The sequence below is a fragment of the Vanacampus margaritifer genome, chromosome 1, assembly GCF_051991255.1.
Source record: "Vanacampus margaritifer isolate UIUO_Vmar chromosome 1, RoL_Vmar_1.0, whole genome shotgun sequence".
NCBI classification, from domain to species: domain Eukaryota; kingdom Metazoa; phylum Chordata; class Actinopteri; order Syngnathiformes; family Syngnathidae; genus Vanacampus; species Vanacampus margaritifer.
The window spans coordinates 61186666-61200324 of NC_135432.1; the positions used below are offsets into that span (position 1 = coordinate 61186666).

General features: G+C 43.9%; 1 protein-coding gene across 1 annotated transcript in view; it reads left to right on the plus strand.

Annotated features, from left to right (window-relative positions):
- Nucleotides 1–8141: 8141 nt before the first annotated feature.
- Nucleotides 8142–13659, plus strand: part of ythdf2 (YTH N6-methyladenosine RNA binding protein F2) — an 11880-nt gene continuing 6362 nt past the window's right edge. The window contains exons 1-4 of the mRNA XM_077559664.1: nucleotides 8142–8385; nucleotides 8619–8643; nucleotides 10832–10911; nucleotides 12006–13659. The exon at nucleotides 12006–13659 is cut by the window's right edge and continues 41 nt beyond it. Coding sequence (XP_077415790.1) covers nucleotides 8359–8385; nucleotides 8619–8643; nucleotides 10832–10911; nucleotides 12006–13659 — 1786 coding nt within the window. The 5' untranslated portion in view covers nucleotides 8142–8358. The remainder of the gene's footprint in view (nucleotides 8386–8618; nucleotides 8644–10831; nucleotides 10912–12005) is intronic.

Sequence of the window (13659 nt, forward strand, 5' to 3'; positions counted from 1 at the left end):
TATCCACCCTCTTAAAACAGCCATCGGTTGCCAAGTAAACCTTTGAGCCATCTCAAGTATTTAGTGTGTTCCAGAACGACACGTAGGTGTCAACTATAGGTTGCATACACTGCTCGGACTGTACCAGCACGGAAGAGAAAGTCTTTGGCAAATTATGACTTGTTAACGGCGCAAACGGAATGAGTTTGACAAGATACATATAAACATGTAGACATATTGTATGCGTTTTATAACAGTATGGAAATGAATCACTCAGTTGTAAAAATAAAAATAAAAAAATCTTCATATAAAGACAACAAGCTGCAGATGTTTTTTAATTGGAAAAGGCATCTTTAATAGATCGTGATCCATCTCCCTTGCTGTTTGGGCACGCCAGTCTATTTGACAGGCACTTCAGAATGCCCCGGAGAACAGTGCGCAAAATGTGCAGAATTCCATGGACGAGTGTCAAATGAGGTGGAATGTCTCTGATGTATGCCAGTGGACAAGCTTCCTTGGGAAGTTACATCGTCCCCCACTACTTGCGTTCCCCGCATTAGAGAACATGACCAACATCTCGCTATGCTCGCCAAATGCATTGTAAGAATAGCTGGTGGCGGGTCGTCACCCACGCTAAAGGGAGCAGATTGTGCTCCCGAGAACAAGCTTGCACCTCGAATTCTGTTTTGCTGCGCAACGTTGCAGCAGCAAAGGCTTGCCCACATTAGCATGATGTGCAGAAGGGGCTCCATATAAGTGCAGACTAAGTGAGGGCACGGCGTTGAAGTCAGCGGGAGTGATGCAATGCGCTCAGTGTTGCACCAACGTGATCAACAGCTGCAGTTGACGGAAGGCATGAGACGCCACCAATAGCATTCATGGCAATGAGTGTATTACTCTCCGTGTCTCTCACTGCCATTTCCTGACCTAGTCCTTCTTACCAACAGACCTTGCTCACCTACAGGACACAAGATTGCAAGCCATAATCGTACTTACCAAAATCGATCCATCAACATTTTTGAGACATCTTAAGACATTCATATTTCCAAGACATTGTTGTGGAGGAGATCTTTTCCTCCGCGTGTTCATTTTCTTTGGGGTAGTGAGAATGTTGATTATCTGGATACAGGCTGGAGATCGATGAACAGTTCCTTCGAAGCTTTTATTTCTACAGAATATTCCGGGCACAAGTGAGTTACAGACAATGGCTGTAACCTCTCACAAGTGCGAAGATTACAGAGGACTTACAATATTCTTATACTATCTTGAAGGGCGGTACCACACAGTTTCCAGTAAACAGTTGACCGGACGTACAGAGATACATTCAAGGACACTATTCACAAAACAAAAGCCCATTTGAGGAATAGAGGAGGTTTTTCAGTCATGACTGCACCTGGCAGAAATTGCGATAACACTCTCAAAGATACATCCGCAGAACAAAGCTCTACTGAGGAAATAAGGAAATTAAAACAGTTATGACTAAATCTGGGCAGAAGACCCTCTTCAACATCTAAAGACATGAAGACTCATGTCTATAGAAACATCTAACAGACATGTCTTGATTTGTAACGTCTCAAGACATCTTAAAAATGTGTCTTAAGACACAACTTAAGATGTCTTGAGACACTTTGATGGCTGAGTATGTATAGCTGGGCATCATCAGCATAACAATGGCGGTGAACGTTAAATTTACAGATAATATTGCAGAGGGGGAGCAGGTAGATGATGAAGAGGAGGGGCCCCAGGACACATCCATGGGGCACACCTGAAGTGACAGAGGAGGGGATGGATTTGAAGGGCTTGAGTTGGATGATCTGAGTGCAGCCAGAGAAGTAAGACGAGAACCAGTTAAACAATGATAAACTTAGATATTGTCAACATATGGATCCATTTGTGTTCTGGGGAAGGATGGACATTTTGAACTAAGCGACAAAACATTGTAGCTTGCCGTCTGTTTAGTACTTTCTGAGGTGTAGAGATTAACATAAAACATTCACAATAATCCTGAATAAAACAACAAATTGAAATCATAGTAAATGTTACAAAATTCTGCAGCGTCACATTTAGTTTTTCTGCGCTCTCTCTGGTTCTGGAAAGGATGACATAAGATATTTTTAATAGATGGACGGGGCTCTTCCATTCTGGGGTAAGGTGAACGTTTCGAAAGAAAAAAACAACCATTTTAGAGAAGTACAGCAATTGTAGGGTGCCGTATTTGTATTTGTTAATCATCAGGCTCGGTCGTAGAGATTGATGTAAAAGTTACTAGTTCTTGTCAAAGACATGAGTTTTGAATAGACTCTACCCTTTCCCTCCTGCATTCGGGGGAAACATGACTCAAAAGTGAAAAAAAAATTGGAAATAATAATAATAATAAAATGAATAAAATAATAATAACTAAAATTAATACATACACATACATAACAATAATACAAAATAAAAAAAAGAACAATTACCTCCTGCGTCAATTATTATTATTTTTTTTTTTACATCAAAATGTTATCCTTAATTGGCACAATACGGCCCTCCTCCACAAAGTTGAGTGGAAATCATCGGTGTACTTTTTGCATAACTTGCATAATCCTACTATAACTGTCAAACCAAAATCGATGACCAAAACGATGACTTTGGCCTTTGGTGGAGCTAATTTAATCAGCTGTTACTGCAGGTAAAGAACACTATGTTCAATAGTCTGGCTGAGTGTGTGCTTGCTTGCCAGTGTGTGTCTACATTTACACGTATATGCTGAAAATAAACAGAGGTTACATCACTCCCTGAGACCCTGTTGCACATTTAGGCCCCGCCCCTCGTAAAAGTAGTCTGAACGAGCAAATGTTCCCATTGGCTGACGGGTCGCAGGCCAGCTGACACACTAATGGCAACTCAGTTTTATTTAGACCTCCATTTTCATTGCAAAACTATACCATTAATAGTTTATACTGGAAACGCCAGACTCTGTAAAATACATAGAGTCAATTATAGAGACTTTACAAGCATAATAAGAATACTGTAAATCCAAATTAAAAATAAGACTAATGGCCAGTGCACTGTAGAGACGAGTTTGCAGAGACTTGAACTCGAAACCGAACCAGCTAGCTCCTGAAACAACAAGGCCTTTATTAAGGTCTCAGTCTGGCTTAGTCTCAAGGGGGTCGGACCTTGGGATTCCACTGCAGTTTGTGTGTGTGAGCGTGTATATATGTCCCAGACAGAGATGTACAGCTGCCCTCTTCCACACAAACTCATTTCAGCTGTTCAAAATCATCTCCGCAGTGTCATCGAAAACACACACGCACGCACACACACATGCGGGGAAACCACATATGGACCGGTCTTGCCCTCTCTCATGGTTATACACAAATGTTGGTGATAAATCCTCCGTGATGTGCAGCAAGTGTGCGGGTATTTTCTTCCCAAGACAACTTCCCCATTGTCCGCACAGAGTGACAGGCAGGACATTGGGAAGTCGGGGGCTTCAATAAAGAAATGCACAAGTATGTAACTATAATTGTGTTGCATGCTTTGAGTATAGCGTGCATTTAAAAGGACGGGTGAATTTTCCCAATGACATGGTCCGGGGGACCGGAGAACAAAATTACAAGTGTCCTGGCTACTCAGTGCAATATGTCTAAAGCAGCAATAATAATACTAAAAGAAGGCCAAGTGTGTGTGTGTATACTGCTGAGTTTAGTCATAAGCTTCTTTAACACAGAGATCCCGCAAAATTACTGCAGAAGAGCCGTAACGGAACATCCGCTGCGATCGCCTGTATCTTTTACACAGAAACAGGATATTGACGCAACTGTGTGGGGCCTCACACATGATTTATAAAAGCTGTGGTAGTTATGACTTTTAACACAAAGGGAAGTGAGCGTCAGGGGTTAAATCTTGCCCCTCATTGTCACGGTATTGTGGAATAATACTCTTACATGCAGCTACAGATTTGTTACTACCCTGAAGCCAGAAAATTGCCATGTCATAGCCGTGTGGTTGACTGAGCAAAAGTGTTGATTCTGCGTCGTGTTATTATACTGGTTTTATTTTGGTAGGTTTTCTATTTTTTTGTTTCTAATTCCCAGTCCCGTTGGATTCATAGGACACACAGATGGACCCGATACTGACCAGTTTTTTGTAGTTATTGTGAAGTTGTCCTGTGACTGGTGTCATGACTACCTCACATTTCTGAGGTTCGGGTTCTGGTCTTCCGTTCTAGAGTTTGCATGTTCTATCAGTGTGGTTAGTTTAAGATTAAAGATTTCCTCTTATCCAAAGTTAGCTAGGATCAGCACCAGCTCATATGTGGACTTTTTTGCCAAGAAAGAGCAATGGGTGAGGAAGTAGACTTCACTCTAAAAACAGGTCAAAAAATAAATAAATCGGGTCAAAAATTGGACCGACCCACTACCTTAGGTCAGTTTGACTCAACTTTGGGTTGTTTTGCACAAAAATGTGCTGTTTTGTATAAACAGAAAGACAGACCAACAGAAAGTGCCAAGTTCACAAGTCATCCAAAATTTTTTTTTACCCAAATTGGGTTATTTTTGTCCCAGCAGTTTTATGTTTGTACAGTAAAGAAAGATGCTAGCATAAAGTTGCCTACATTTATTGCCACATTTAGCAGACTTGCCCAGAGCGCCCGAGAAAGCCGCCAATGGTTTGATTTTTTGAGTGTACACTGTACACTCTAAAAACAGTTGGGTCAAGAATAACCCAAACTGGGTTAAAAAATTGACCGATCCAATTTTTGGGGTTATGCAATTAACCCAAAATGTTTGGTCAAATAAGTTGAGACAACCCCAAAAAATTGGTTGCTTTGTGGGTTGTTCATTTAATTTTGACCTAACCTTTTGGGTTAAAAATTTAAAAAAGTTGGTTGGGATAATTTTTAACCTAATTAATTTGGGTTATTCGATTAACCTTCAAAATTGGATGAAATGAATAATCCACAGACAACCACCAAAAATGGTGTTGCCTTGTTGGTCGTTAATTTAATTTGACCCAATTTTGGCCTTAAATAACTAAAAAAAAAAAGGGTTGGCTCATTTTTACCTATTTCAATTGGGCTATTTAATTAACCCAAAAAGTTGAGTCAAATAAATAACTCACAAAGCAACCTAAAAAATGAAGTTGCTTTTTGGTTTATTAATTGAATTTGACCCAATTTATAATTAGATAACCCACAAAGCAGCCCAATTTTTTTTGGGGGGGGGGGGGGGTTGTTTTGTGGATTATTCATTTGACCTAACTTTTTCTGTTAAATAACTTAAACAGTTGGTCATTTCCCGCCATTCTTGACCCAATTTAGGTTATTTTTGGCCCAACTGTTCTATGTGAGCTTCACACACAAGAATATGGTCAGGTGTCAAGAAATTCTGTTACCATAAAACGCTAATAAGACAAAAATGCACACATTTGAGTTTTTCTAGCGCTGTTTGTGAGGAAAAAGAGCTAAGTGATGCTTAACACAAAGACTAGAACCCCAGTCCTAGTTATTAAAGGCTAACCCTTTGAAACTGACAGAATGTGAATTAACAGCATCCTCGGGGAGGCTGACAAGTGCCACATTCCTGACATCCCCTTACTGAAAGTGTCCCGCCGCCAAAGCGAAGCTGGGTCACTCCAGTTATGCACGCACACAATCGCAAATTCACACAAATGCACACAAGGATATCACGGCTACACATATTCAGGCACATGGACGACGACATGCACAGAAAGAGCAACGGAGACATGCGGAATTGTCGCCCTCCTGCCTGACATTTGTGCTCAGTGTGCCGAGGGTTTGAAGAGGTCGAGATAGGGGGGTTGACGGATGGTGAAATCACAAATTCGGCATGTCACATGGTCAAAGAGGGAAGATTTACGACAGATCGGGTTCCACATGGGCAGCATGGTGTTGTGGCCTCAGAATGTCAGGCATGGCAGTGAGATCAGACTCCGGCTTTAGTTTGCACACGCTCTCTGGCAACTGGTTGAGGATGCGAGTGGCCAAAGCGGACTGTCCGGTCTTCTCAATGCAATCGCTGGTGGACAGATGTGGCAAAAACACACAATGCTGCACACCCAAAAAAAGTTGGGTCAAAATTAACCCAATTTAGATCAAATATGGACCGATCTACTTTATGGGTCAATTTGACCCAAGTAAAGGACATGCGTTGTTTTATCCTGAAAGACCCATTTCTTGACTCAAAGTCGGGTCAAATCAACCCAAGTGGAGGATCGGTCCATTTTTGACCATAGTTGAATTATTTTTGACCCAACTGTTTTTAGAGTGTGGGAAAAGTGACTCCAATTCCGGGTGAAAACACAACACAGATTGGCTTGCATGTAAAAAGCCAATCAGGGAACAGGAAGCAAACTAGTGCCCACCTCATGGCGCAGATGTGAAAGGAGCCGCTTTGATTGGAATAATTAGAATAATTGGGCCACGCCATCTATGAGACGGAACATTATTCAAGTATGAACATTAAAAAAAAAGATTTATTTAGTTCTCCAATGCTTTCCTCGCAGGGTGACATCATGGAGCCCTGCAGTTATTTTTATTGGATGGTGGCGAGCCAGCTCTTCTCTGGGCCACGCCACCTGTCCCGCTCCGCAGCGGGCAGGGAGGCAGCTGCCCTCTGGGGAGGGGGGACAAGTCGAGCACTCAAAAGTGATTGAGAGTTGAAAGGATGAATATGATACATGCATGCCATGCTTGTACTTCTGAGCATGTTCGCAAGTCCAAATGTCTTGCTGCTGCTACCGTGCAGCACCGCTTGCTATCGGCGTATACGTTGCCGTAGTTTTTTCTCCAAAGCAAAACCAACGTAATTTTCATATGTGCACGCTTGTTCACCCATGTGGGGGGGTTGAAGTGTGTGTTTGTGTGACTCTAAGGGTGGGGTTATTCCTGGCCTGTGTCATGTGTTCTTTGGTGCAATATAGTCACATGCCATCTGACCAACCTTTGGCCTCGAGCGGGGCTTAATACAGAAGCTACGAGGGAGGTCAAGTAACATTACAGCAAAATTTTGAACCATATTTTAGCTTTTGATGATTCATATACACAACATTTTGTGAACCCTATGACCTGCAGTTGTATATAGTACCTCGACTTACGAGTAACACGGATTTTTCAAGTTTTTTAAGATGCTGGCCTTGGGTCAACCAATTATGGTGGCAGCCAACTTCACAAAAGTTATTTAAAACAGTGATTGCCACTGCCATATAAAGTCTGCCGGATAATTCAGTGCTGTGTGTTCAACCAAACCACATAACTTTGCCTTACAAAATTCTGCTCGCTTCTATGCTATTTACACATCGTAAATAGCATAGAAGGCGTTGAAATACACTATATTCAAACAAATACAGAAACAACTCATGCAGACACAATATTCACAGGCATTTTCTCATAATATTGCTCCAGCTTAGCTACAATTGTCTTGTGTGTTTCATTATCAGGTCCACATTTAATATATCTGGATGTACAGTATGTATGTATGTGATATACTGCCCTCTGGTGGCCAGGGCACACACACACACACACACACACACACACACACACACACACACACACACACACACACACACACACACGCACGCACACACACACACACACACACACCAAACCGACAATAAATGATTCTCAATTATTCTCGGTCTGTCTGTCTGTCTTGTCTGTCTGTATGTCTCTCTCTCTCTGTATACAGTATTTTTTTAATGGCTATATGATGCAACTCATCAATAATATCAATAATCATCATCAAAAATCAATTATGCCTGGTAATAGTCATAATGATCAATACTTGGGGGAATGACCATATCAGAGTGGAATTGGTTATGTTGCCTAGATATAAGCGCGTCATAATGCTAAAGAACAGAACTATATTTCCTATGATAACATTGAGTACCAGCATCATAATTACAATAGTGTGCCACCTTGTGGCAAGGGCGCACCAGTACAAGAAATGATATGTGCATGATGTTTAGTTTCCATTTCTTGCTACCATGTTATCTGACAATCACTTTGTAATTAAAAAAAGAAAGACAAAAAATAACATGCCATAAAATGGCAGTTACAAATGTAAAATACAGTTTCCAGAATATTCCACTGGAGGCCATCTTGGAGTGAAGGCCACGTCTGTGCTAGTTCCTCCGCGACTGTAGTGGGCGCTCGTCTGTTGTTTCTAAACGTCATCTCGGGGCTGACGAGGCCGCTCAGCCATGTTGAGAAGTCTGTCAAGCAAAGTGCAGCCCGCCATTGTGTAGACACCAAGCAGGCTCTGCAGGGAGATAGGGGCGCTCGGCTCAACAATTCACCCGTAGCTTCGCGAAATTCTCCAGCCTGCCGCTCGTAATATACTTAGGCAGTCTGCCGGGGGGGTAAAAAAAAAAGACATGTCAGCCAGCAGCCTCCTCGAACAGGTAACGAGAGGTCTTTTCTGAAGCAAATTGCCAGCATCGCGCGGCGGCTACGGCTAGCGAGTGATAGCTTAGCTTCGAGAGGCAAAAAGCGGCTGTGGCTAAGTAGTGCAGCAGTAGGCCTTGACCACCTGCTTAACGGAACTGACTGCTCAACCTGTTATCTCTTCATCTATTTTTCCCCTTCCTCTTTTCTCATAAATCAAACCTTCATGAATCACCTGGACCCAATCCAGAGACCGAAAGGCCAAGCTAATAAAGGTAAGAGCCCCCCCCCCCCCCCCCCCGGATCATTTATATGGACTTGAAAGCTCGGGTTAACGTGTGCTGTTCGCTTTGAAGCGCCGTAGCCCCTGACTCTCGTCCAACACGCCTGCCATGTACGTCGGGGGTAATAAATGAGGCCTTCGGCCAGTCGGCTGTAACGCAGGTTCCACGTTTAGCCCCGAAAGTTGTTTACAAGATGCCCGTCTGGATCGCTCTTTTCCTCGCTAACTCGCTTTGTATCGCGATGGCACGTGTGCGAGGGAATGATCTCCTGCAAGTTGCCGATCCGTAGCTTACATTTAGGACGATATTGCTGAATTGAAATTTCCGGGTGACTGTGTCGTAGCACGCCGGGTTGGTGAAGTTGATGTGAAAAGCAGCCTTGGCGCTCAATCGGGACACTTGTTTGCTTAGTCTGCTAGCCGTTAGCTGGTTGCTAGGTTAACCCCGATTGACACGTCTTCCAGACATGGACTTCAAGTACCACTTTAGATATATAGACAGATAAATAGATAGGTGGGTATTTTGTTCATCCAGAGATGGAAATTAAAATGCCACAGCAGCACAACTAAAACTCAAACTCTTGTATTTATGATAGAAACGACTACAAGAGTAGCATTAAGGAAGGAATCACAAGACATTTAAACGTAGTCATGGTTCTACATGAACAAATACGTGAATAAACTCGAAGTTCACTGAAAAGTGGAGTACAAATATGAATGAAAGCAACATGGTCTTGCTTTTTTAAATATTTACCAGGAGTGGATATTGAACTCGCCCCATGGTGCTATTTTGCCGTGAATTGTGCTAGAACTACAAGCACAAATTCTCTGCTAGTGTGCTAGTAAATGTGAACTAGCTCCTGGCGTAATAGTTAATGCACTCACCCCAAAAGTGCGGGGCCACAAATTCTATACAACAAAAAAAGTAAAATTTATTCACAAAAGCCTATATGCTCTGATGGGTTAAGGTTGGGCAGGTAATGCCAATAACAGCCAATATTCTGACAGTTATGGTTAGGGTTGGACTGGTAATGCCAACAAACAAAATGAAAACTTCATGAAAAGACACAGAAAGGTGATTGGGTGAAGCGAGGCAGGAATCGCGCCCAATGCACGATTTGTCCGGCGATTGACCCAATCAGAGCCGTTCACAGCTAAAATAAAGGGAGCTGGAGAGTAGCCAGTCAAAATATTCAATATTTCAATATCAGTCATTGATCTTTTACTGCCCTGTGCATATTTATTTTGCGCACCTGGTTAAATACTTCTATAACAGGGTTCCTGGAGATCCTTACAAACTCTTAAAAGGTCATAATCTAAAAGCAAGGGCTTAATTGGTATTAAAATGTCTTAAATAAATCTTGCTGAAGTTGTAAAAAACAACACATATTTAGACTTTACTGAGTTTAGACTAGACAAACAACCATTCACACTCACCTATGAATAATTTAGAGCAGTTGCGTTTCATATTAATTTACTATGTGTATATGAAGCATTACATTTTATTGTATCATTAAGCTACGACTTGGTGTTTTGTTTTAACAGGGTTCCTGTGGCTCCTTAAAAAAATACTAAAATGAATTGAATCCATGAATCTAAAAGAAAAGCCTTAATTGGCATTAAAATGTTTTAAACCAATCTTTTAAAAGTCTTGCAAAATGTTAACACGATTAGGAGAATTTTTTATTGTAAATCGACTCTAATCTTAAAATATAAAACAAATTTATCGAATGACTCTCCTGGCGTCGTCATACAATCATCACGACAGTAGAGATGGGTGAGTACCGATGCCAGTCGTCGACAGTAGTTGGTGCTATACTGCGGCAGTCTGGGACATGGGGTGGATCATCATTTGCGCCATCATTTTTTTGTATTGTTTAGGCAGACACAAGTATGTACACGATGCCAATAAGTGCATTTCGATGATGCCGAGCTCCGGTCAATGCCGTATGTTCGATCCGCGTGTTTAGACTGCACTCACATTGTCAGATATTAAATATGTATCTGATCTCACATTTGAAAGATTCCTGGTGCAGATCTGAAGATAACCAATTCCGTGTGTGTTTTTTTTTTTTTTTACTTGTGATGCCATTGACTTGTCGCTTTGCTAATTTCAATTTTAACGTCCCTTGGATGCTTAAATGCTGATATATTTTTTTTTTACCTGTGTTTTATTGCAGTGCAAAACGGAGCTGTGACCCAAAAGGATTCCTTGAATGATGATGAGTTTGAGCCTTACCTGAACACTCAGGGCAGACAGGTAAGCCGTGTCGCTCCTTGTTGAGACTTGATAGCTCATTTAAGAAACTTGCGTTTAAGGACAAGTGACGTAGTTAGTTGCTGAAAATCCAACTTCACCTACAACTCGCGTGTGGGAAGCTAACGCTGCACAATAATGGCAGTTCCCGTTGGAAATGTCAAACAGCAAAATATTTTTGGAACTACTGCCTTTTCACACGTAGTAATAGTGTAATTTGTATGTTTAGAATATATTGGGCCCATTATACCAGTACAGTGGTGCCTTGTCTTTAGGACTGGCCCGACTTTCCCCCGTCTTTTGAGATACAAACTGAGGCAGACCCACTGAGACAAAACATTGATAGCACAATGCACTGTATCATTCTTAAAGATAGGGTGTCGATGCCATCATCAAATGTCGATACTAACACCGCCAGCTATAAATGTTGTGACAGTATAATCCCCATGTACTGTCAACAATATGAATCTGAACCAACAAAAACATGCTTAGTTTAATCCGTTTTTGCTCTTAATGTAAAATAGTCTGTACATTTTTATACTAGTATGCAAGATTGCTCCTACCCTAAATTAACTTTTTTTTCAGCTGCACAACTGGTGTATGGCTATGCATTGCATTGAAGTTGTTTCCTACTACTATAGTTCATGGCCGATGATATGCTTATGTAGGTTCTCAAAATTGCATTTTAGTTTTTCTCCCTCACTTTTGACTGGAAGGCTTTGATGTGGAATATTTCAAACTTCCAGAACCTTGGAATGCAGCATTAAAGGGCATAAGGAGAGCTTATTGATGTTATTTGCAGGGAATGATCGGGTGTGTTGGAGACTGATTTCATTGATTTATTTATTTCATTTAATGCTTGCTAATTGCCATTCTTCATTTTAAAGATGTATTTATCTCTTACACTGTCTGTGTACTCACTAGAGTTGTGAACTGTTGGAGGAGGGGGTGGTTTTTGACGTTGGTCTGTTTTTGAATTATTTTATCGTTCACAAGTGAGGTAGATTTATTTGATTTGTGCAACTAGTTTTCCCAAAACAGCAAATGAAATGAAATACAATTTTGCTCAGACTAAAGCCTCTTATTTCTCCCTCTAGAGCAATGCCTATACGGCCATGTCAGACTCGTACATGCCCAGCTATTACAGCCCCTCCATAGGATTTTCCTACTCCCTCAACGAGGCAGCATGGTCTACCGGCGGGGACCCTCCTATGCCTTACCTGGCCTCATATGGACAGCTAAGCAACGGGGAGCCCCACTACCTCCCGGACGCTATGTTCGGGCAGCCGGGCCCTTTGGGAAGCAACCCCTTCTTAGGCCAGCACGGCTTCAACTTCTTCCCCAGCGGCATCGACTTCTCAGCGTGGGGGAGCAGCAGCTCTCAGGGACAGTCGGGCACGCCGCAGAGCTCCGGCTACAGCAGCAGCTACGCGTACGCTCCCAGCTCTCTGGGAGGGGCCATGATTGATGGACAGTCCCCCTTTGCGCCTGCTGCCAATGAACCCCTAAACAAAGCGCCCGGAATGAACAGCCTGGACCAGGGCATGTCCGGCTTAAAGATCGGCGCCGCGTCTCCTGGGGGCAATGGGGACATGGTACCTAAGGTGCTCGGCTCTGGCTTACCAGGAGGGGGTCCACTGGGCACCGTGTCTTCGGTCGGACCCTCCAACATGCCTCCCGTCTCGATCGCCCCTGTCAAGCCTGCCTCCTGGGCGGACATCGCCAGCAAGCCAGCCAAGCCTCAGCCCAAGCTGAAAACCAAGGGTGGCATGGGGGCCAATTTGCCACCTCCACCCATTAAACACAACATGGACATCGGCACGTGGGACAACAAGGGCACCGTGCCCAAAGCGGTCACGCCTCAGCAGGTGCCCTCAATTCCCAGCAATGGGCAGCAACCCAATCAGTCGTCCCCCCAGCCTGGAAGTACAGCGGCAGGGAACCCACAGATGCCCCTCAGCAACGGACAGCTTGTAGCCCAGGTTTCCCAGATGGGGCAGCATCAGCTACCACCCGGCGGGCAGCCCGGCATGGTTCAAATGGGCCAGCCGCCTCTCGCCCAGGGCCCCCCGCCTCCGCCCAGTCAACAGCAGCAGGCCGCCCAGCCCACCCGCTGGGTTCCCCCGCGGAACCGGACCAACGGATTCGGGGATGGCGGCGGGACCGGTGCGGGCCAGTCACCTCCCTCCTCCTCCGGGGTGGGTATGGTCCCAGGGGTGTCCTCTGAGCCCCACCCAGTCTTAGAGAAGCTGCGTATGGTCAACAACTACAACCCCAAGGACTTTGACTGGAACCCTAAGCAGGGCCGCGTGTTCATCATCAAGAGCTACTCTGAGGACGACATCCACCGCTCCATCAAGTACAATATCTGGTGCAGCACGGAGCACGGTAACAAAAGGCTGGACGCCGCCTACCGCTCGCTGGGCGCCAAGGGGCCGCTCTACCTCCTGTTCAGCGTCAATGGCAGCGGGCACTTCTGCGGCGTGGCCGAGATGCGCTCGGCCGTGGACTACAACACGTCTGCCGGTGTGTGGTCGCAGGACAAGTGGAAGGGTCGCTTTGACGTGCGCTGGATCTTTGTCAAAGACGTTCCCAACAGTCAGCTGAGACACATCCGGTTGGAGAACAACGAGAACAAGCCGGTGACCAACTCTCGGGACACGCAGGAGGTACCGCTGGACAAGGCCCGGCAGGTGCTCAAGATCATCGCCGGCTACAAACACACCACCTCCATCTTTGATGACTTTTCGC